This window comes from Uranotaenia lowii, chromosome 1 (assembly GCF_029784155.1).
Source record: "Uranotaenia lowii strain MFRU-FL chromosome 1, ASM2978415v1, whole genome shotgun sequence".
In the NCBI taxonomy this organism is placed as follows: domain Eukaryota; kingdom Metazoa; phylum Arthropoda; class Insecta; order Diptera; family Culicidae; genus Uranotaenia; species Uranotaenia lowii.
The window spans coordinates 62,959,860-62,983,407 of NC_073691.1; the positions used below are offsets into that span (position 1 = coordinate 62,959,860).

The 23,548-nt window shown below is 39.4% G+C and overlaps 2 protein-coding genes and 1 long non-coding RNA gene across 4 annotated transcripts; 2 read left to right on the forward strand and 1 right to left on the reverse strand.

Annotated features, from left to right (window-relative positions):
• The first annotated feature begins 2,604 nt into the window (after nucleotides 1-2,604).
• On the forward strand, nucleotides 2,605-13,034 carry LOC129760581 (uncharacterized). Its single transcript, XM_055758241.1, has 4 exons — nucleotides 2,605-2,851; nucleotides 9,036-10,101; nucleotides 10,147-10,286; nucleotides 12,591-13,034. Exons 1-4 carry the CDS (start codon nucleotides 2,609-2,611, stop codon nucleotides 13,032-13,034), a joined length of 1,893 nt encoding a protein of 630 aa, XP_055614216.1. The 5' UTR covers nucleotides 2,605-2,608.
• Nucleotides 13,035-13,191: 157 nt separating this feature from the next.
• Nucleotides 13,192-17,078, reverse strand: LOC129739479 (uncharacterized). Of its 2 annotated transcripts, none has more exons than XR_008735872.1 (3): nucleotides 16,889-17,078; nucleotides 15,877-16,828; nucleotides 13,192-13,633 (listed from the first exon to the last, which is right to left on the reverse strand). It is a non-coding gene; the product is annotated as an uncharacterized LOC129739479 (long non-coding RNA). The 2 variants fall into 2 exon arrangements; XR_008735871.1 differs by having other exon boundaries at nucleotides 13,193-13,648.
• A 3,803-nt stretch (nucleotides 17,079-20,881) lies between these two features.
• Nucleotides 20,882-22,923, forward strand: LOC129760590 (uncharacterized). Its single transcript, XM_055758253.1, has 5 exons — nucleotides 20,882-21,031; nucleotides 21,145-21,349; nucleotides 21,411-21,609; nucleotides 21,672-22,078; nucleotides 22,547-22,923. The coding sequence occupies exons 2-5, from the start codon at nucleotides 21,235-21,237 to the stop codon at nucleotides 22,921-22,923; spliced, it is 1,098 nt and encodes a 365-aa protein (XP_055614228.1). The 5' UTR covers nucleotides 20,882-21,031; nucleotides 21,145-21,234.
• Nucleotides 22,924-23,548: the final 625 nt, after the last annotated feature.

Genomic DNA, 23,548 nt, shown 5'->3' on the forward strand with positions numbered 1-23,548 from the left:
GGCAGTCCAAGATTTCGACCGAAGTCGAATCAAGGCTCTTAAACTTACCAACGCCGTGGGATTTAACGTACCCAGCCTCCAGACTCATTTCAGAGATCACGCCCTCTATCTCTACGTTTCGAGACGGAATGTAGGCGTGGTACTCCAAGGTAATGAATTTGCTGGCAACAATTTCATTAGCGGATTTTCGATTGTCCACGACAACGCGCAACTTGTTGGGTCGCACCTTAGTCACGCTGGTTACGGAGGACCATCTAGCCAGATCTTTCGTGATCTGCACTACGTTGAGCTGTTTACCGTTAGCTTTGGGCCGGATGAAAACCACCCATGGCCCAGAAAAAGACGTACCATCTGTGTAGGTTCGGAGCCGGGGTGCTACACTGTCAGCTGTGGGTGATGAGAAATTAACAGTCGTCCGAGAATGATTAGCATTTGAGGGACCAGCATCATCTGAATCCTCCAGATGCTCTTCATTCTCGAACATACCTTCCTCTTCGTCCACCGAAGACGGGTTTAACCCCCCGCCATCGCTCATATTTTCTTACGGAGACACGAATGTCTTCCGTGTTGAAAATATGAGCGATGCAAACTAAGTTCAAAAACTAATGTAGGGAAAAAATAGAAATAGTAAAGTGAAGGAAGAATGAAAAAAGAACTCACAATTTTTCTTTTAATTTTTGTTTCCACCGTCCGCTGTCCAAACACGTGGTTTTCCTCTGAAGAAAGATGGCGGCGTCAAAAGGAGAGCGAGACCAATCAATCCGTTCCGAATTCACCCGGTTATGGCACTCAAATCCGGATCAGCCTAGTTATGCCCCTACGGTGTCCAATACCCGGCTTTATCAGGAGCTATCAGGAAGGCGCCGTGTGGTAATGATAACGGCCTCGATGTAAGATGGCGATGGCGTCTGTGCTGGATCAAAATTTCCAAGCACAAAAAGTCCTTTGTTAACGACCGAACCATAAAGCGAGAAAAAAAACACTCCGCTTGAAGCACTCTTTGTTTACGAAATTGACCACTTTGATACGGCGAGGAAAATATATTATACTTTGATCAGCAGTGATAACGCACATCCGCACTGATCGAACGACTGCGAGAGGACGTCTTCATTTTGTTAACGCTAATTATCAGCACACCAACAAATCCAGGCCCATGTGACTGTCCTGACTGCAATCAGCTAAACTTGATCCAACTTTTTAAAGAACCGCCGAAACAGTAAGGGCTTGGTAAACGATCTGTAGAATAAAATGAGTTTTAATATGGCAACATGGCAGGATTTAATAAAGGCTTGATTTTCAGCATGGGGAGCACCCAATGAATATTCTAAACATTTTAATATAAAATTTTGACTTAAGGGAATATTTGTGATACTCACCACTCATCGCCTGATATAATTTCACTCTTTCCTTTCCATTTAGAGCAAACAGAACATCCTGGTTATCTTAATGTATCTTCTTTTACAGCATGATTTCATTGATCAGTTCTTCTTTTCAAGTAGTTTTTCAGTTTTGCTGAATACTCAGTCGTTTCTTTTCGGAGTCGTCAGGGCAGTCGTAATAATTTGTATTTTTAATAAGTTGTATTTGTATTAAACGCGACACAGAATAACCAACACAGTCTGGTAACGGGTGCTGATTTTCAGCAAATAATCCACATCTCGGTAAAGGATTAATTACACAGTTGACGACTATCGTCACAAACATCCACAAAGTGACAAGCTGAAAGTAATCAGAAGACAACCAAAGTTAAAGACAAATAGAATTGGAGTAATTTTTCTAAGCTTAGAAAATTCGAATACATACTTACATTTTCCCATTGATGCAGTATTTCAATATCGAGTAAACATTGGAAAAGCCTCCTGGGACATCGAAGTCGGACTCGTTTGCATCTTGCCCGGAAAGACCATTTTTCTGGTAAGAGTTTTCTTTCTTTTGCTCATGAATGTAGTATTTAACTCAGTTTTGAGTGTTATCTTTTTACACTGTGCTATAAAAGACGAAACGTCAAATGTTTAAGTACGTGTCAAACACATGAATAAAAAAGGGTCTCTTTCGATTCCTGCTCTCGACCGAACAACACCTCTTTCCAGACCGTGTCCGAAACCTCTAAATTAATAGTGGCGACGAGTGAAAATCCGTCATTTTGTTTTTTCCGTTTAAGTAAACGCGGTGTGTGAGGCAAAAAAAAGGCGTTTTTCGGCGGAAGTTTGCCGCAGTATTGTTTGCCTTAGTTAAAAAGCGCGTGTTTTTTAATTCTTTGCACGGAACAAAGGAATTATAACCTGTTTCAAGAAACAGTGGATTAGACGCCACGTGTTCGTTTCCCGGCGGGATACATTCCGGGTTGCTGTTGTTGCTGTTGAATTCTGCTGCTGTTGTTGCCATCATCGATCTGCTGCCGTTTGCTGTGCTGTGCTGTGCCTTTGGACGGAATCTTGCCGGAAATAAAGCGTTTGTCGTTTGGCCTCGGTCAGATTTTGGCTGGGCGTTATTGAAAACAGGTACGTTTCTTTTACTTATTCTTCATTGCGTGCATTCGGACTGCTGGTGCGATACAATTGATTGTTTTATTGCATTGCAATCATTGTTTTGATCATTTTTCGGCAAAATGCCGCTAATTGGTAACATTGACCCTTTTGTTCCGAACTCCATTTCATTTGCTCAATATGTGGAGCAAATGGAATGGGCTTTTCGTTGCAATAAAATTGCAGATGCCGATCGTAAAACATATTTTTTGGCTATGTGTGGGCAAGAAACTTATAGCGAATTAAAATTGCTTCATCCAGGTCAGGATTTGCAAGCCCAAACGTATACGGATATCATAACTTCTCTTAAAAAACGATTCGACAAGGTTGAAACATATCATTCAGCCGTTAGATGTCGAGCGCGACGGACGTTGTTTGGATTAACAGTGTTTTGGCGCGAGTGAATGGCTTCCATTGGTTGGATTTTGCTAAATTGTTGTTTTTTCTCCCCTTTACAGCTTTGTTTCTCTGACTGTTCCGAAATAATCTGGAGTTTCTCGAAGCTTCCACCTGAATACAGACCCGGGGCCATCAAGAAAGCGATATTGTACCGAAGGGACCCGGAAAGACGTTGGATTGGAGTGAGAACCAAGAGGCTCGGCGAGAGACGTAAACGTAAGTCAAACGTTTTGTTCATTTTCTTTCATCTTCTTCCTTCTTTTTCTACTGTATTATTTTATTCTTTTTGTACGAGTTATAACTTTTCTGGCCCTGGCGAATTTTTTCGCTCGTTGGCCAAATATGGACCAAACTGTTAAGGAACCTGGAGGGTCTGCTCTCCAGGTTACTTCTCAAACTATATTTGAAGATTTTAATGATTTAGAGTGTGACTCAGCTTGCTCCTTGTCCGATCATTTTGCTCCGGCAAATAGTCGTAAAAGAAATTGGAATGATTGCGACTCTATTCTGCCTCCCAACCCGGCAGAACAAATACTATCTAGAGATCCGATGACAACTGGAACTATCCCCAAAACAAATCGAAAAATCTCTCCTGTTGGATTGAACTTTCTTTCGGGAATGTCACCATCTCAGCCAGGGGAAACCTTCGCTAATAAAGTAACACCAGTAACCCGTATACGACAGTATCCTAATGACGGCGACAAACAATATGTTGTATATTTCCGCCCAAGAGGGGAGAACAAGCTTAACCGTGTCAAAATCGCAAAGGATCTAGAAAAACGCTATAGAGGAATAGAGAGCATCCGACGAGTCAACAATAGCAAAATTGTCGTTGTTGTCAACAACGCTAAGGATGCAAACGAGATCGCGAAGGACACTACGTTCTCCTCGGAGTACCGTGTCTGGATCCCAGCTCATTCTGTTGAAATTGACGGCGTTGTCACCGAAGAATCACTCGAATTAAATGACCTCAGAGGAGTTAGAGGGTACTTCAAACAGCCTGGACTCCCCGCTATCGATATTATAGAATATCGTCAAATGGGCTCTATGGAGATCAACGGGGAAAAAAAGACTTTTGTTCCTTCAAACTCGTTTCGACTCACCTTCAAGGGTTCAGCTCTACCGGACTATGTTCTGATTGGTAAGCTTCGCTTGCCAGTACGTTTGTACCGACCGAAGATTATGATCTGTTCGAATTGCCAACAATTAGGACACACGTCAACTCACTGCAACAATCAAATCATGTGTTCAAAATGTGGGGGACGTCATAAGGACGATATTTGCGAAAATGTCATGAATATATGTCTTCATTGTGGAGGAAGCAGCCACGTATTAAAAGAATGTCCAAAATACAGGGAACGCTCTATTAAACTAAGAAAAAGTTTAATAAAACGCTCTAACAAAACGTTCGCAGATATCGTCAAGAGCACACAACACAACTTCTACGAAACCTTAGCAGATGATCCCGAAGTTGAGGAAGAAAATCATAGCTCTGCTGAAGAAAATTACACCCGAATTGAAGATAAGCCGGCACCAAAGAGAAAAAAGACATTTCAAGGTGGATCTTCGAAGCGTACCAATTTGAATAAATCAATTAACGAAGCGAAAGGCTTACCTAAACAATCCTCCCTCTCCTGTCCAAACGACCCTACATATGATAAAGAATTCCCAGATACCATCCCTACATTCCAAAGAATCCCCTCCTTTCACTCCCCCTCAACAGCTCCAGGTCTTAAGCCTGCTGCTTCTATTCACCCATCATCCTCGAACGAACTCATAACTCTATCATCAATTATAGATATGATCATACAATTTTTTGAATTTCCTGAGCCTATCTGTGGGTTCATCAAGCGTCTGCTCCCCGTTGTTCAAACCATTTGCACAAGAATTGCTGTTAAGTGGCCCTTGATTTCTGATTTAATTAATATTAATGCCTAAACAAAAAGAATTAAAAAATAATATTAAAATACTACAATGGAATTGTAGGAGTCTAATGGCTCACATTGAATCCTTTAAACAGCTTGTAAACGAAGTAGATTGCGACGTTTTCACATTGTCGGAAACGTGGCTTTCAGATCAATCGAACGTCACCGTACGGGGATATAATGTTATAAGGTTGGACAGAAATGACTCATATGGAGGTGTTTTATTAGGAATAAAAAGACATCACACTTTCAGCAGAACACAACTTCCTACTAGCCAGGGAATTGAAGTAGTCGCATGTCAGACCCGTATAAGAGGTAAAGTTCTTAGCATTGCATCTATATACATCAAACCCAGCAGTAAGATAACTGAACAACAACTCTCGAATATTGCCGAGCTTTTACCTGAACCCCGACTAATTCTCGGAGATTTCAACTCCCATGGGATTGTATGGGGTGAACCAAGAGATGATGCCAGAGCTGCTTTAATATACGAGCTTTGCGACACATACCATATGACAATACTCAACACCGGCGAAGCTACGCGGATACCTAGGCCACCTAACAGGGAAAGTCGAATAGACTTGTCTCTCTGTTCAACTTCCCTAGCCTTGGATTGCAGATGGAAGGTTCTACAAGATCCGCATGGAAGTGATCATCTACCGATACTCATCGAGATCCATGAAGAATGCCACAGAGACTATCATAACGAAAAAAGTAATGATTTGACTCGCTACATCGATTGGAACAAATTCAAACAACGCGTGTTGGAACGTATCGAAGCAGTAGGAGAAATGGATCCCTTAGAGGAGTACAGCTTCATTGCATCATCTGTTTACGATAGTGCAATCGAAGCACAAAAAAAACCATCAATACGCACTTCTAAAAAATTGCCTTCAGCGCCTTGGTGGGACAGGGAGTGCACCGATATATACAGGTCTAAAACTGAGGCATTCAAAACATTCCGTAAACATGGCTCCATCATTGATTTCAACCGATACCAAGCTTTGGAACTCAGACTCAAACGTCTTTGTGCCAAAAAGAAACAAGGTTACTGGAGATGCTTTGTGGAAGGTTTATCGAAGGACACGGCCATGTCTACGCTATGGAATACAGCTAGAAGTTTGCGAAATCACGTACCACCTAACGAAGACGTCGAACATTCCGAAAGGTGGGTACACCAATTCGCTAAAAAAATCTGCCCGGACTCCGTTTCCCCCCGAAATGACTTGGTTCCCATCCGACGAAGATCCAAACGAAACAACTTTCACAATGATTGAATTCTCAATGGCGTTACTATCATGTAACAACAGCTCCCCAGGACTAGACGGTATCAAATTTAGCTTACTCAAAAACTTACCAGATCCTGCGAAGGTGCGCCTATTAAAATTATTCAATACACTATTTAGGTTGAACCTTATTCCCCAAGAATGGCGCCAAGTACGTGTGATCGCAGTTCAAAAACCAGGGAAACCCACTTCGGATCCTAACTCCTACAGACCAATAGCCATGCTTTCCTGCTTAAGGAAGGTTTTAGAGAAAATGATACTCAACCGACTGGACGAATGGGCAGAGAGAAATCAACTACTTTCAAACACCCAATTCGGTTTTCGCAGGGGTAGAGGAACATCGGATTGTCTGGGATTATTATCAACACAGGCACAGATTGCGTTTGAATCCAAACAAGAGATGGCATCCGTTTTTCTGGACATCAAAGGTGCGTTCGACAATGTATCCCTGGTAGTTCTTTCGAACAAGTTGCATCAGAAAGGTCTCTCGCCTATCCTCAACAATTTCCTTACCAACCTATTGCGGGAAAAACATATGTACTTTCAATATGGCTCGACATCGATAAAACGGGTTAGCTGCATGGGCATCCCTCAAGGATCTTGTCTGAGCCCAACCCTCTACAACATCTATGTAAGCGACATTGACGAGTGCCTTAAAGGTTCTTGTAGGTTATTGCAGCTGGCAGACGATGCTGTGATCACTATTACTGGTTCTAACATCATGCAAAGATCCTTGCAGAACACTTTAGACTGTTTGGCCACTTGGGCAAATCAATTAGGCACTGAGTTTTCACCGGAAAAGACGAAGCTTCTGGTATTTTCTAGAAGACACAACCCCACGACCTTAGATTTAGCACTAATGGGAAAAAGGGTTATACAAACTTTGTCACATAAATACCTTGGAGTTATTTTCGATTCAAAATGTAAATGGAGAAGCCAAATAGAGTATTTGAAACAAAAATGTCAACCCAGGATTAACTTTCTGAGAACCATCACTGGAACATGGTGGGGAGCACACCCAGAATCGTTAATAGTTTTATATAAAACCACTATATTATCAGTGTTGGAGTACGGGAGTTTTTGCTTCAAGGACACCGCTGACACTCACCTTGTAAAACTAGAAAGGATCCAGTATCGGTGTCTTCGTATAGCGCTGGGAAGCATGCATTCCACACACACAAAAAGCCTTGAAGTACTAGCTGGGGTGCTTCCCTTAAAATGTCGATTTTCAGAACTTGCATTAAGATTTCTCATTCGCTCAACAGTTCAAAATCCATTAATTATAGACAATTTCGAAAGAATGCTCCAGTCGAATCCACAGTCAAAGTACTTAAGGACCTATCTACACTTTAAAGAATATAATGTAAATCCCAGTGATCTCTCTTCTCATCTGGTCAACATCGACTTGAGAAACGATCACGTTACGTTCGACCTTTCCATGAAGGAAGAAATTCACAATATTCCAGATAATCTGAGACGCACAGTAATACCAGCCTTATTCGCCAATAAATATGGTCATATAGATACTAACCTGACAATATACACTGATGGTTCAAGCATCAAAGGAGATACAGGATTTGGTATCATACATGCTGATCGCTCTGAATTCTATAAGCTAAATAACCCTTCATCAGTGTTTGTTGCAGAATTGGCAGCAATTAATCGAGCCCTTCAACTTGTTAGTAGCTTACCGACAAATAACTTTTACATCTTCACTGATAGTCTCAGCTCAATAGAGGCGGTAAAATGCTTTAGACAAAAAGTACAAAATCTGCATTTCCTCAAAGAAATACGAAAACAACTGACCATGCTAGGGGATAAACTGTATGACATAACTTTCGTGTGGGTACCATCACATTGTAGAATTCCTGGGAACGAAAAGGCAGATGAACTGGCCAAGAAAGGTGCGATCGAAGGAGAGGAGATAGATAGGCCAATTGCGTACCATGAATACTTCCAACTTGCTAAACAACTAGCCCTATCCGAATGGCAAAAGCAGTGGGACACTAGTGACAAAGGGAGACTATTCTATACAATTCGTCCTAAAGTTGGCACTAAACCATGGTTTAAAGGACTTGACCTAACAAGAGATTTTATACGCGTGATGTCCCGCCTGATGGCAAATCACTATAAATCCAATGCACATCACTTTAGAATAAATATGTCAGACACAAATCTATGTGAGTGCAAAAAGGACTATGAAGACATCGATCACATTGTGTGGTCATGTCCACGACATAACGACACGCGACAGAAATTGCTAGCCACACTTCGACTAAACGGACGTTCAGAAACACTTATTCGAGACATATTGGCAAAACAAGATCTAGACTTCATGAATATAATTTATGAGTTTTTAAAAACCAACAGTATTCAAATTTAGAATCAAAATATAATCTGTATCTGTGAATAAAACTATCATTTAAAATATATTTATCTTCTTGATTATTCCTCAAACTAATACAATTTTCAATTTTCTCTCTTTCGTTTTTCTCCTTTTCTTCGAGCTAATGCTGGTACTAGGGTTTCAAACGATGGACGCTCGGAGGGAGACCAGACAGATCATCGAGGAGTGCAATGTCGAACAAGCACCCGACACCCAAGAAACATCACCCAACGGATACCCCGGACGAACGGACTCTTTCCACAGAAAAAGAACTCTACCAGTTGATTCATTAAATAATTCCATGTTAAAATTATAAATTCCAAGATTTATAACGTTATGCGAGGTTTTTGCGCCCATTTGAGAAGGGCTCTATCCGGTTTACGAACTGTTTGACTTGAGCCACACTCAAACGGGCTTTTTCCCTCCACAAAAGACACTCGGCTCCTTAGGCCAACTGGCATATGAGCCTTCATTAACGAAAAATAAATGATTAATTATAAAAAAAAAAAAAAAGGTTGAAACAGATATGTTTCAACGTTACAAATTCTATATTATGGCGCAAGAGGAAAGTCAGAAGGCGGAGGATTTTATACTTAACGTAAAATTACAAGCTGAAAGTTGTGCTTTCGGTGATTTTAAAGACACGGCGATCCGTGATAAATTAGTAATGGGCGTTTATGATAAAGATGTTCAACAAAAACTACTGGAACTTGAGGATTTGACATTAGCACGAGTTGAGAAAATTATCGTCAACACTGAGAGCGCGGGAATAAGAGCTCGCGAAATTAATGATAGGCGATTAACTGTTGTTGCTAATGTGGATACTAAAGAAAGGAATGTTTTTAATTCAGATCACCGATCAAGGAATCGCGAGGTTAGATCTCCTGATAATAGAAATCGTAATTTCCGCAACAATCGCAACCGAAGTAGAAGTCGCTCTATTTCTGGTAGCCGGCGTTCGTTCTACTGTACTTTTTGTAACAAAACTGGGCACACTAAAAAATATTGTTACGAATTAAGAAATAAAAAAAGGAATTTACGTGTTAATTTTGTATCAAGTCCAGTAGCACAGACGTCGAGTAGCACAGACTATTTCAAACGGCTTCGAGAAGAAGTAAAAACCAGTGAATCGGAGTCAGATGAGGAAACATGCATGCAGATTACTTCTATTAATAAAATCAGTGAACCTTGTGTGGTAGAGGTTCAGATTGAAGGTTGTAATTTACGAATGGAAATTGATAGCGGTTCGGCGGTGTCGGTTATTGATGAGAACGATTTTAAGCAGATTCTGGGCCATTTGCATCTAGCGCCGTACAAAAATCAGCTGGTTGTTGTGGATGGCGCTAAACTCCAGGTTTTGGGTGTGGTGAAGGTAGAAGTCTTCATGCAGGGCCTTGGAAGGAACAACCTAGAATTAGTTGTGCTGAGAAATAATCAAAATTTACGAAGAATTACTCCTCTTTTTGGCCGCAAATGGCTTGATGTTTTTTTCTCAGGTTGGAGAGCCACATTTACATTCTCTTCGGTGAACCAGATATCTACCAATGTAAGAATTGGTGAGGTGGTGGAAGATATCAAATGTAAGTTTCAACATATTTTCAATAAAACATTTTCGGATCCTATAGTCGGTTACAAAGCAGAGTTGTTTTTGAAGGAAGATAGACCAATATTCAAAAAGGCGTATGGGGTTCCTTTACGTTTGAGGCAAAAAGTTATTGATCATCTGGATTTTCTTGAGAAGGAGGGAGTTATCACTCCTGTTGAGGTGAGTGAGTGGGCTTCTCCTGTGATTGCGGTGATGAAGAAGGATAATGACATCCGTTTAGTTATTGATTGCAAAGTATCAATCAATAAATTAATAATACCTAATACATATCCACTTCCGGTAGCGCAAGATTTATTTGCTTCTTTGGCTGGAGCTAAAGTATTTTGCTCATTGGATCTTGCAGGAGCCTATACCCAACTCTTATTAACAAAGAAATCCAGAAAATTTATGACAATAAACACTATAAAGGGACTTTTTTGTTACAATCGGTTGCCTCAGGGTGCGTCATCCTCTGCTTCCATTTTTCAAAAAATAATGGATCAAATTTTAAAAAATTTATCAATGGTGTTTTGCTATTTAGATGACGTTTTAATAGCAGGGGTAAATTTTGAAGACTGTAAAAAGAAACTTTATGTTGTTTTAGAAAGATTGACTAAAGCAAATATCAAGGTGAATTTTAAGAAATGCAAGTTTTTTGTTTCTTCTTTACCTTTTCTTGGTCATGTTTTGTCTAGCGATGGTTTAAAGCCTTGTCCGCAGAAAATTGAAACTATAAGTAAAGCGAAGTCTCCTAGAAATATTACGGAATTAAAGGCATTTTTAGGATTGCTTAATTTCTATGGAAAATTTATTCCACATTTGTCAGCAAAACTCAGTTGTTTATATAAATTATTAAAGAAAAATGTTCATTTTCAATGGAATGCTGAATGCGAAAGAGCTTTTTCCAATAGTAAAAACTATTTGTTGAACTCTAATCTTCTGGAGTTTTTTGACCCTGATAAACCGATCGTAGTAGTTTCGGACGCATGTAATTATGGCATTGGTGGAGTGATTGCACATGTTGTTAATGGTGTTGAAAAACCCATAGCTTTTACTTCTTTTACGTTAACTAAAGCTCAACAATCATACCCTATATTACACTTAGAAGCTTTGGCTGTTGTTACGACAATAAAAAAATTCCACAAATTTCTATATGGAAAGAAATTTACGGTTTACACGGACCATAAACCTTTGATTGGAATCTTTGGACGGGAAGGTAATAACACAATGTTTGTAACGAGATTACAACGTTACGTCATGGAGTTGAACATTTACGACTTTGACATTGTTTACAGGCCATCAACAAAAATGGGTAACGCAGATTTTTGTTCCCGTTTTCCACTCCAACAAGAAGTTCCCAAATCATTGCAACGCGAATTTATTAAAAGCTTAAACTTTTCGTCCGGTTTTCCAATTGATTATAAGACAATTTCCAAAGAGACGGCGAATGATACCTTTTTACAAAAATTGAAACGTTACATATCAAATGGTTGGCCTACTAAAATAGAGCGAGGTTTCAGAGACATTTATGCTCATTATCAAGACTTAGAGGAACTCGATGGTTGTATTCTGTTTCAAGAAAGAGTTATCATTCCTTCCTCGTTACAAAGAAGTGTTCTAGAAATTTTGCATCAGAATCACATCGGAATTATAAAAATTAAACAACTAGCCCGCAGAAGTGTTTATTGGTTCGGATTGAATCAGGACATTGAGAGTTTTGTTAAATCATGCTTAATTTGTAATCAAATGGTCATTGTTCATCGACCTAAAACAGAAAATAGTTGGATACCTGTAAATCGACCTTTTAGTAGACTTCACGCGGATTTTTTCTATTTTCAGCAAAAAGTATTTCTTGTGATAATAGATAGTTTTTCGAAATGGCTAGAACTAGACTACATGCGTTTTGGAACCGATTGTAAACAAGTTTTGCACAAATTTTTGACAGTTTTTGCCAGATTTGGATTACCCGATGTAGTAGTCACAGATGGAGGGCCACCCTTTAATTCGCGATATTTTACGCAATTCTTAGAAAAACAAGGTATCCAAGTCCTTAAAAGCCCTCCTTATAACCCTCAAAGCAACGGACAGGCAGAAAGATTGGTACGTTTAGTAAAAGAAGTTTTCAAGAAGTTTCTACTGGACAAAAATATGCAAAAAATGGATACTGAAGAGAAGGTTCAGTATTTTCTCTTTAACTATAGAAATACATGTCTTAAATCAGGTAACTTCCCTTCAGAAAACATACTCAACTTTAAACCGAAGACACTTATTGACCTACTGAATCCTAAAAATAGTTTTAAAATGCATTTAACGCAACCTTCAAAAGGTGAAGATGTTAACAAACGTACTAATACATTGTTAGATGATCCATTTACAAACCTTAAAGCAGGAGAACCTGTATACTACAAAAACCCCAAAACTACAGACGTAAAACGTTGGATAATTGCAAAATTTATTAAAAAAATTTCATCCAACGTTTTCCAGGTTTCACTCAGCGGCAGATTGGTCCTGGCACACAGGCAGCAATTGCGTTTGGCCGAAAAGAATCGAAAACGAACAGGGGCGGTAATCGTATCAGATCTTTGCCCGGAGGTTCGATCCTTTAAGCGCAGACGAGAGGATGATTATGTGGAGCGGAGCGACAGTTTACAGGTACAAAAAGGCGAAACAGTTTTTGTCTCGCAAGAGGCGATCGAAAATGAAGATGGTTCCGATTCATCAGAGGATTTCTACGGGTTCCCAGCGGATTCTTTCTTGTTTGGCGATCGAAACAGGCCAGATGACATCGGTGATTCCGAGCAGATACCGGCAGAAATTTCTCGATTAACATCGGATCAGGAAAACGTAGCGGAAAATTCGAGAAGTAATTTAAGAAGATCGAAACGAAGAAAACGAGAGAAGAAACATGATCAATATTATTATTATTAGTTTGAAGAATTGTTCTAAAATGAATTTCTGAATTTACTGGATTCAAATCACTTTGTTAATCCTTTCGAATTTTGATAGTTAAACCTTTTTATTATAAATCATCTAAAGAAGGAAGAACTGTAGTATTTAACTCAGTTTTGAGTGTTATCTTTTTACACTGTGCTATAAAAGACGAAACGTCAAATGTTTAAGTACGTGTCAAACACATGAATAAAAAAGGGTCTCTTTCGATTCCTGCTCTCGACCGAACAACACCTCTTTCCAGACCGTGTCCGAAACCTCTAAATTAATAATGAAGAGTAACAAATCGCACATCCGGTTTATCAATACATATTCCGAAAGCAATGGTCAAAACTGGCATGTTTTTCTCCGCTGTATGATACGAATGAACTTTGACGTCCCGTTGCATTAACTGGGTTGAATTTCCTCCGTATCCTAAACGGAAAACTTATAAATTGTACAGCTCATGTTTCGTAACTTTGACAGATGTGCCAGCAGTTGGAGCTTTCCTCGGCCGTTCTTTTTTTCCAGCACATGGTAGTACAGATTGAAGTCCGTTAGATAATCATGACCAGACTGTGGGCAACAGTAAATTTCGTCTAGAAAAAAACATGCTTTAATTATGGTCAGTGATTTTATCATACAATAAAAAAAATTAGTAGGGTAACGGACCAATTTTGGACCGCTTTGGGAAGTGGCTAGGCTATTTTCTGAAATAAAAAAGTACATGTTACAATTTTTAACTGCTTTATCCGTTCATTACAAAGATCAAGGCTTTTTCTATCGAAACATATCGTTGTTTGTTGCAATGTAACAAGATTTAAGCCCAAAAACTACTTTCTTCGATAATTACTGTGGTCGGTATTTTGGACCACCAGGTTTCTATTTTGGACCACCCTTTGGACCTATTTTGGACCACCCTTAAACTAAATAAGATTTTTTTTCTAAATTTTGCTATATTGACGCTAGTGGTTGATGCGCAATTATACGAATAATTCAGTTAATCTTTTTCTTTCTTATTCTTGTAGTCAAGTTTTTTTTTGTTCATGTTAATTCATTACTGAGCTATCTTTCTTAAATTTTTCCCCAGCCCCTATTTAGGTACACTTGTTTGAATATTTCCTACTCCAACAATCTATATTTTTCTACAACTTCTTCTGCTTTAAAAAAGTAATTTTCGATAAGAATAGAGTAAAAACAGAAAAACTCTCCCGTGATATAGTGTGTTTTAAATGTTTTGAAAATTTCGACCGCACACTGCAATCTCAACGAAATTTTTTCTGTAGTGTTAAATACTGGCCAGTAAGCTAATCTTAAAGATCAATTCTTAGAAAGCAAATCTCCTTCCGGCGATCCAATGAAAAGTTGAGAAAGTCTGACATCTTCAACTTCGCGACATCAATTGATGCATTTTGACTTCCAGAACCTTAGTGGATTTGATTTAGCCTCAGTTCTGTAGAATACATAGATTCAAAAAAGATAAAAATGTGCGAGAATTATGCAATCTTTTAAACCATCTAAAAGCCAGTTATTTTTTCGCTGAAAATTTCACAAAAGTTCAGTTTTATCTTCGAAACAACTTTTGTTATACGAAAAAAATTATCGTGATCGTAATTTCTTCAACAATTATATTTTCAAAAATTGCATAACCACAGGGGCTCAAAAACAAGATTTTTAGTACTTTTCGATTGAAATATTTACACATTTAAACCATTTTTTTCTAACGTTTGAATCATGTGTAATCTATCTCATAGCTATAATTGAATATATTATCTGTTAAAATTGTTCTAATATTAACTGAGGTATTTCAACTCTTACAAATATTAAACTTAATTAGGTCCACATTTATTTTCCGATTTGTTGTCGTTTTTTCACAACCCCTACTTTAGAAGGGGTTAATGTTTCGTCTCGTATACCTAACCAAGTTTTTAATTTCTCGAAAATCAACCCTGTATGGTTGTAACTTTTAGACAAAACTTGCAATAATGTTTCATGAAGCATCACAAATATTGAAAATAAAAAAAATTGGAGAATTTCCAGTTTTTTTCATGTTTTAAAGCTTCTTTAAGCTGTAGCTTTTGAAAACTGCCTATCTATCAAACAGTTGCCATTAATGTAGATTGTAAGATTAACGTTGTTTGAAGCATAGTGCTTGAAAAAACAGTTAAAACAATTATTAGTTTGGTTTTATGCCGATTGAAGTGAACTTCGTCTAAAGGCGGGTTTGGACTTTAGCGAGTTGATTGAATAAAATAATGCCAAAATCTCAAAAATTTATTTATTATAAGCGGTTGAAATAGTGTGCATTATTTTTTTCATATAATGTACAACGTACAACGTTTTATTACGTTCATGAACATTTAACAGCCGGTTTAATACTCAGGTTATGTTGGGTGGTCCAAAATAGGTCCTTGAGGAATTAAGTAGGACCTATTTTCGACATGGGTCAAATTACTACGAAAACAAGTTTTTTTGGTCCTTCGAGCTTGCAAACTTGTTTTCAAGTGTTTAATCATAACTGTGAACATGATTGATGTTGTTAAATTCATCACAGATAGGCAGAAAACTTCTTGGAAGTTGACTTTAATAATGGCACGTCCTCCTGAAATGGACTTGATTTGGAACAACAGCGAAAAATCAAAACTTTATTTTCAATTTTCTATCCCTTATCAGCATATTTAAATGGAATCTTAGATATGATTGGAATCATTAGAAGTAGCTTCAACTATATTTGTTCAAAAGTTTCATGTTTAACATGATTTATGAGAGGAAAATTGGAAAAAAGCTGCAAGGTGGTCCAAAATATGTACCTGGTCCAAAATAAGTCCGTTACCCTATTTACCAACATTTCTGCAAGGTGACCATTAACCGGCTTTTCTTAGAAATCCTCTCCGGCATGATGTGAAGCATCCGTAAACATTCGAAATATGAATCCCTTGCCCTCGGAGAAGTCTTTCCGTTGGTAGTACTCGGTCATGTTATTCAAAAACTGTTCCTTTTCACGTCGTGTAACAAAAATTAGTTTTGCTCGCCTTCTCTGGGCCCAGATGTCTGTTTCCTGCCAAGGTTCCTGACATTTTTTGAGCAGCGGATTCAAAGGAAAAAAGGCAAGCAAGCCACCAAGTATGATTGGGCAAAAGGAAAGAATTATCCGTCTAAGACTCGGAATATACCTTGAATTGTCACGGCTTCTAAAGATGAAATTTCAACTCATCTTGAAACATTTTTTTCATGTAAACCTGGCTATTGTCAATGATGTGTGGATTTTCCAGCCACTCAGCAGTCCTGATTCTGGTCAGCGTTCCAAAAGTCAGCCTAATAGGTACTTTTCACATTCCGCCGGGAAAATTCGTTGATGTACTTCACGTGGTCCTTCCGAATGGTGATACGAATCAGATACGCCTGGGGATCGATCACTTGGGCGCTGGATAGCAGCCACTTGCATGGAATTAGGGAATTCGCATATCACTAAAGAACAGCACCACCTCCAGATAAGCTGATGATTTTCTCGTTGGTTCATTCTGATTGCCCACGAACATTAATTTGAGGAATTGGGCTATTCGCTAGTAGGTACTGTTATCGTTCTTAAACGCGATTCGTAAATTTACCGGGAGTCAGAATTTCAACTTCCCCGGAAAAGGCTTCGACTGCCTTCCGCTGGGAGTACAAAATAAGTTTGTTTACCTTTTCACCCGTTTAGGTTGGTCGTTGGATTTTGACAGCGTTTTGCTCGGGAGCAGCACCGCCAGGTGCATACATAAAGGCATCTTTTTTTCCTTCGTCCAAAGTTGATTCTGGAAGTAATAAATTTTTGTTTAGCAAACTTTGAGAACTGAGATTTAAAAAAATCTTACCAAATTAAAGTTCGTCGTTCTTGATGAATTTACAATTCCGGTTACGAACTCTGCGATCCTCGAAATTGTAGTTTCGAAACTGGTCTGAAACAGAACGGAACAAGGCTCCGCTTCGATGGAAGCTTGTCGAGTCGGCAACGGCAACTCGTCCAGCACGACTACATTGGACAGCGCATCGGCCAAGGTGGATGATGTTTTTTTTTTTTTTTATAAATCGTTTATTTGAAACGGCTCATACCGAAGGTTTTAAGGAGCCAAAGTCTGTTTTTTTTTTTGTATTTACAATTCATTGTTAAGAACTAGAATAGATATAGGGAAAATAGTAAAGGATTGTTTAAAGACAGAGGTTGATAGCTTTCAAGAAGAGGTAGATTTCGAACATGTAATCAAGGTCTATCGCAGCTAATACATCTCTTACTGGGGTGTAGGGTGGTTTCCCTCGGGCCCGAAGGGAGTCCAATAAATCCGCTCTGGCGGCTAGATGGACCTCACATGACCAAACGATATGCTCGATGTCGTGGTAACCTTGGCCACAGCCACACAAATTGCTGCCAGCAATATTTAAACGATAGAGTACCGCATCCATGGAATAATGATTGGACATGAGACGGGAGAATATACGAATAAAATCCCGACTCAGGTCCAACCTATTAAACCAGGGTTTGAGGCTTACCTTTGGAATAATCGAGTGGAGCCAGCGGCCCTTCTCATCTTCGTACCATTTGCGCTGCCAGTTGACGAGAGCGTTTCGACGAATCAAAAAATAGAACTCATTGAAGGCAATTTGACGCTGATAAATATCGCCTTCAGTTGCACCCACCTTCGCTAGTGAGTCTGCCTTCTCATTGCCCACTATCGAGCAATGTGAAGGAACCCAGACGAAGGTGATGCTAAAGCAGCGTCTTGATAAAGCACTCAACGTTATCCGTATCTTCTCAAGGAAGTACGGCGAGTGCTTTCCGGGCTTTATTGAACGAATAGCCTCAACTGAGCTGAGACTGTCCGTTACAATGAAATAGTGTTCAACGGTTCGCGTGGCTATGTTATCCAGTGACCAATGAATGGCTGCTAATTCAGCGATATACACGGAGCATGGAGATTGCAGACTATAAGATGCACAGGATATTTGATTGTACACTCCAAACCCGGTACACTCGTTTATAAGAGATCCATCAGTAAAGTACATTTTTTCAGCATTGACGTGTCCATACTTTGCATAAAAAATCCTTGGAACAACGAAGGGACGGTGTTGTTCAGGGATCCCGCGGATTTCCTGCTGCATGGACAAATCAAACTGGACAGAGGAAATGTCGTAATCAGGGAGAAAAACACGGATGGAAGAATACGATGAAGGATTAACCTGCATAGACATGAATTCATGATATACAGCCCTATATCTTGTTTGAAAATTTTGCTCAAGGAGCTTCTCGAAATTTGCAATCACCAATGGGTTCATGACCTCACACCTGATGAGGAACCGGAGAGATAGTGAATAAAATCGATCTTTCAGTGGAAGTATACCTGCCAAAACTTCGAGACTCATGGTATGCGTTGAGGGCATACAACCCAATGCTATTCGTAGACATCGATATTGAATACGCTCGAGTTTGATGAGGTGCGTTTTAGCAGTTGATTGGAAACAGAAACTGCCATATTCCATCACTGAGAGAATCGTTGTACGGTACAGTTTTATAAGATCTTCAGGATGGGCTCCCCACCAGGTGCCAGTGATTGATCGGAGAAAATTGATTCTTTGTTGGCATTTTCCTTTCAGATACTCAATATGGGCTCTCCAGGTACACTTGGAATCAAACCAAACCCCAAGATACTTAAAACACCTCGATTGAGTGATCGTTCTGCCTAGGAGATGAAGCTTAGGTTGAGCAGGTCTACGCTTCTTAGAGAAAACAACCATCTCCGTTTTCTGTGGAGAAAACTCAATCCCAAGTCCCAAAGCCCAGGTTGACAATCTGTCTAAAGTATCTTGTAAAGGTCTGTGCAGATGAGACTCAGTAGATCCTGTGACAGACACCACGCCATCATCTGCAAGTTGTCTTAGAGTGCAGCCTTCAGAGAGACAACTGTCGATGTCGCTCACGTAAAAGTTGTACAAAAGTGGACTCAAACATGAACCCTGTGGGAGGCCCATGTAAGAGGTTCTTCTAATTGCAATATCTCCGTGAGCAAAGTTCAGATGTTTCTCACAAAGCAAGCTGTATAAGATGTTGTTCAATAGTGGAGGCAGACCTCGGGAGTGCAATTTGTCTGACAAAACCTCTATTGAGACAGCATCAAAAGCTCCCTTTATGTCTAGAAACACTGAAGCCATTTGCTCACGTTTCGCATACGCCATTTGTATCTCTGAAGACAGCAAAGCAAGACAATCGTTTGTCCCTTTACCCCTTCGAAACCCAAATTGAGTATCTGAAAGGAGGCCATTTGTTTCCATCCACTTATCCAATCGGAACAAAATCATTTTCTCCATCAATTTGCGTATACAAGACAACATCGCTATTGGACGGTACGAATTGGGATCAGAAGCTGGTTTTCCGGGCTTTTGGATAGCAATGACTCTTACTTGTCTCCAATCTTGGGGAACAATGTTGTGCTCCAAGAATTGATTAAATAAATTTAACAAGCGAAATTTGGCGGCATCCGGAAGGTTTTTCAACAAGTTAAATTTTATTTTATCAATTCCCGGAGCTGAATTGTTGCAAGATAGGAGAGCAAGTGAGAATTCGACCATTGAAAAGCTGGAATCTAGATCACACCTATCTGGAGGCACATTCCGGATTATTTTTTGCACAGGTGTAGAATCTGGACAGACTTTCCGTGCGAAGTTAAATATCCATCTATGTGAATATTCTTCACTTTCATTTGTAGATGATCGGTTACGCATGCTTCGTGCCACTCTCCACAAGGTACTCAAGGATGTTTCCCGTGATAAACCACCCACAAAATTCCTCCAATACGCCTTTTTCTTCCCCTTGATCAAGTTTTTGAACTGCTTTTCAAGGGAAACATATGTTTCAAAAAGGACGAGAGTTCCATGTTTTCGAAAATCTTTGAATGCTTTCGATTTGTCTTTATAAAGCTTGGAACACTGCTGGTCCCACCAAGGATTAGGGGGCCTTCTAGGAACAGATGAATCTGGGATGGGTTTCGTTTGAGCACAAAGTGCACTTTCATATATCAAACGTGAAAGAAAGTGGTACTCCTCCAACGGAGATAGAACATGCATAGAATCGATGGCTGTTATTATTTCGTCCGAGTACTTTTTCCAGTCGATGTGTCTTGTAAGGTCATATGTCATATTTATTGTGTTTGAAGAGCTGACCCCATTAGTGATTGTAATTTCGATAGGCAAGTGATCACTACCATTAGGATCATGGACCACCTTCCACTGGCAATCAAATGATAGGGAATTTGAGCAGAGTGAGAGGTCAATTGCGCTTTGTCTTGCAGGAGGTTTAGGTACCCGTGTTTTTTCACCCGTGTTCAAAATTGTTAAATTGAAACTGTCACAAATGTCATAGATAAGAGTTGAACGACTATCGTCAATTTGTTCTCCCCAGACAGTTCCATGCGAATTGAAGTCCCCCAGGATCAACCTTGGCTCGGGGAGCACTGAGCACAGGTCCTCCAGGTGACTTCGATCCACTGCAACTCTATGAGGCCAGTACAAACTGACAACACATAAGTCCTTACCTCTTAGAGCAAGTTCACTGGTTGAGATGGAGTTGGAAATTTCGATGGTTTACATCACATCACAACACATTTGCCGTCCACCGGTGTTGGGAAAATCTGATATTCGAACAGTTTCGAGCTGCAAAATTTATATCGTATAACACTTTTTGGCTGAGGGTGATAGAAAAACATGGTATTTTGCAACACCGAACCGGAGTGATACAGCCGGCGTAGCAATACAGTATTGCTACGCGAATATGACATTTGCCGTCAGTTTTGTCAAGTTTCCGTGCAGAATAGTCGGGTTAGAAAGTGTTTAACCGCAGTGATCCCACGTGGTTTGCCGTTTGCCGTTTGGCTCCGGTGTTGTTTTGCAAGACAGTCGTCCGGCATTATTGCATTTGCAGCATGTCCTGCCCAGCGTATCCGTCCAGCCTTCACCACCATTTTTACTCTGTATGGACCGTTTTGGCTTTGTTTGGTCGATTCCTTTCAGAAGGGATCATTCGAAAATCTCAAAGCAATTTTCATCCTTCCTGGTCCTAAAGAATACTTATGCTTAATTTCAGCTCCCAAGTTCTTAATAAGACGGCTGAGATAACATTGAACAAACAAACACACGAACAATCAAAGCAACAAACAAAATCATAAAATAAAAGATGAGTATCCAGGATTACTATGGTGGAGCGTCGGAAGAGCTGGACATCGGACAATTCGCATACTGCGAGCTAACGCCGATGGATGAGGGCGAACAATCCGACAGCGTTGCAAGTGGTAATCTTTCAACAAAACAAAACTTAGTTTTATGTTGAAGTAACGTTATGATTGATTTTAGATCCTTCGCAAGACATTTGGCAACCAGGAGAAGTATCTCTGTTAAAACAGTTGTTCGAATTTTTCAAAGATAAAGGGCCAAAAGCATATCGAAATATAACTGCTGAACTGAAAAAACATAAGTTTTATTTCAACCCTTCTCAGGTTGAACAAAAACTGCGTCAACTAGGCCTTCATATCAGTTCTGTTGAGACTAGCCAGTAGGTATTTTTAGTTCTGTTTTGTGTCATAAGCATTATTAATTTTAATTAATTTTTTTTAGCGTCGGTATAAGAGGTCGTAATTTTAGCGAGGTGGAAGACACCCAAATATGCCGTTCGTGGAAAACAATTACGAACGACGCAACCGTAGGGACGGATCAAGCCAGGACGAAATTTTGGGAAAAAATTCAATTACATGCAGCTCGGCATCAACCGTCGTTGGCCACAAGACCACCAGATGCTTTACGGCAACGTTTCAACCATCTGAAAAAACTAGTACAAAAGTACCTTGATTGTGAGGTATTTGCTTTCAGGCACCAAGGTAGTGGGACCTCATATGAAGACGTGTTATCAATCGCGTCTAAGAATTTCATGGTCCAAAACAACCTCAAGGAGTTTAGATTGCAAGGCTGCATAGAGGTTTTACGTAACGAACCAAAATTTAACACGAACGTTACAAAAAGTGTTGGTATGTGTTTTCTCAAAAAGTTTAAACATTCCGAAGGTTGCTTGGGCGAACTTGTTAAAGGACACTTAGTAAAATGTTCTGGCCGAACTGATTTCAAATTGAATTGACATAAGGTCAAATGTTAATTCGAATGATTGTTCGTCAACAACGCACCTGACCTTGATCTCACTTTGAACCGTGAGAAAACATTCCTTTGAGAAAGTAATAGGTACTCATTTATGACCTCGCCTATAGATAACTCGATTCTAATCTCTACGACTCAAAGTTCGACTTTTGCTTGTCGGTGATCGTGCTTATCCTGAACTAACGCTTTCCAGGGATTTTCGGTCTCATGACTTATTTGGTCAACTTTCCTTTTCGACTTCTTGTGCTTTTCGGCCTAACATCTTTCATCGTCCTCATTCTACCTAGCAACGTTCAGCCGTACCCTCGAAACGCTAAATTTAATATTTATCGATTATATTACAGACTCTAGCCTGCAATCAATACCGGACTTCGTCGAGTCTCCAACAACATCAGAGATGGATTATAGCGAACCAGCTACTCCAAGGAGCTCCGAAAACAGGCCCTTGGGCCAAAAAGCCAGCAAATTTTCAATAAACAATAGCCGAAAAGATGTAATGGAGAAACTTGTTGATAGTATCAACAAGAAAAACGATGTGCTAGCTCGCAATGCTAAGGCTCTGGAAGAGGCAACATCCGTCAAAATAATGGCAACCCCTATTGAAAACCTTGACGAAGTTGCAAAGGAGTACTTCATTTTAAAAAAAAAACTAATTCTAAAAGATCTTCAAAAAGAAACACAAGCCTTTGAATCACTCATAAGTGAAAGTGATTCCGACTAGAAGTTAAGTATTTTGTTCTGTTTTGAATACAATTTTGTTATTTATGAATTTTAATTAAAACAATCTTTCGTTGAAAAAATGAAGAAATGAAAATTCATCAAGGTTCTTTTATTTTTTATTTCTGTAATTCAATGAAAAAATTATAAAAAAAATTCAAATGATTAATAAATTGAGAAATATCTACACTTAACCTAAGGTAATCCTTTTATGTCAGAGATCTATTAATTCAACTGATTACTGGGAGACACGTGGCGCTAGAGAGCCTGGTAAGTGCAGCAGATGCCGGACAGGATGTCCGGATATGAGAGATGAGACTTGTTCGTGAACCGGCAGACAATTGGTTGTTTCACGGGCGTGCCATCCATTTGTTACTTTTAGCATCGAAAACTTTTCCGGAAGTAACATCATCCGCAACTTATTATCACCTTCACAAATGATAAAAAAAAATTTGATTGATGCCATTAGTAGTTCCAACAAAATCTGAAGTTATCATCTACTCGTACCCGGTACTTCTTCTGCAGATAGTCTGGAGGAATATAGATTTTAAACTCTTGTGGTTCAGCGGAAAAACTTTTTCTGGGTTCGTCTGGCCCATATGTTTGCACCGTTTTGAATGGAATTCCTG

Coding starts and splice junctions, on each gene's coding strand:
- LOC129760581 (XM_055758241.1), top strand. CDS start 2,609: ATGCCGCTAATTGGTAACATTGACCCTTTTGTTCCGAACTCCATTTCA. Junction 2,852..9,035: donor TTAAAAAACGATTCGACAAG/GTTGAAACATAT, acceptor AAAAAAAAAAAG/GTTGAAACAGATATGTTTCA. Junction 10,102..10,146: donor GGTGGTGGAAGATATCAAAT/GTAAGTTTCAAC, acceptor CGGATCCTATAG/TCGGTTACAAAGCAGAGTTG.
- LOC129760590 (XM_055758253.1), top strand. CDS start 21,235: ATGAGTATCCAGGATTACTATGGTGGAGCGTCGGAAGAGCTGGACATC. Junction 21,350..21,410: donor ATCCGACAGCGTTGCAAGTG/GTAATCTTTCAA, acceptor GATTGATTTTAG/ATCCTTCGCAAGACATTTGG. Junction 22,079..22,546: donor GAACGTTACAAAAAGTGTTG/GTATGTGTTTTC, acceptor ATTATATTACAG/ACTCTAGCCTGCAATCAATA.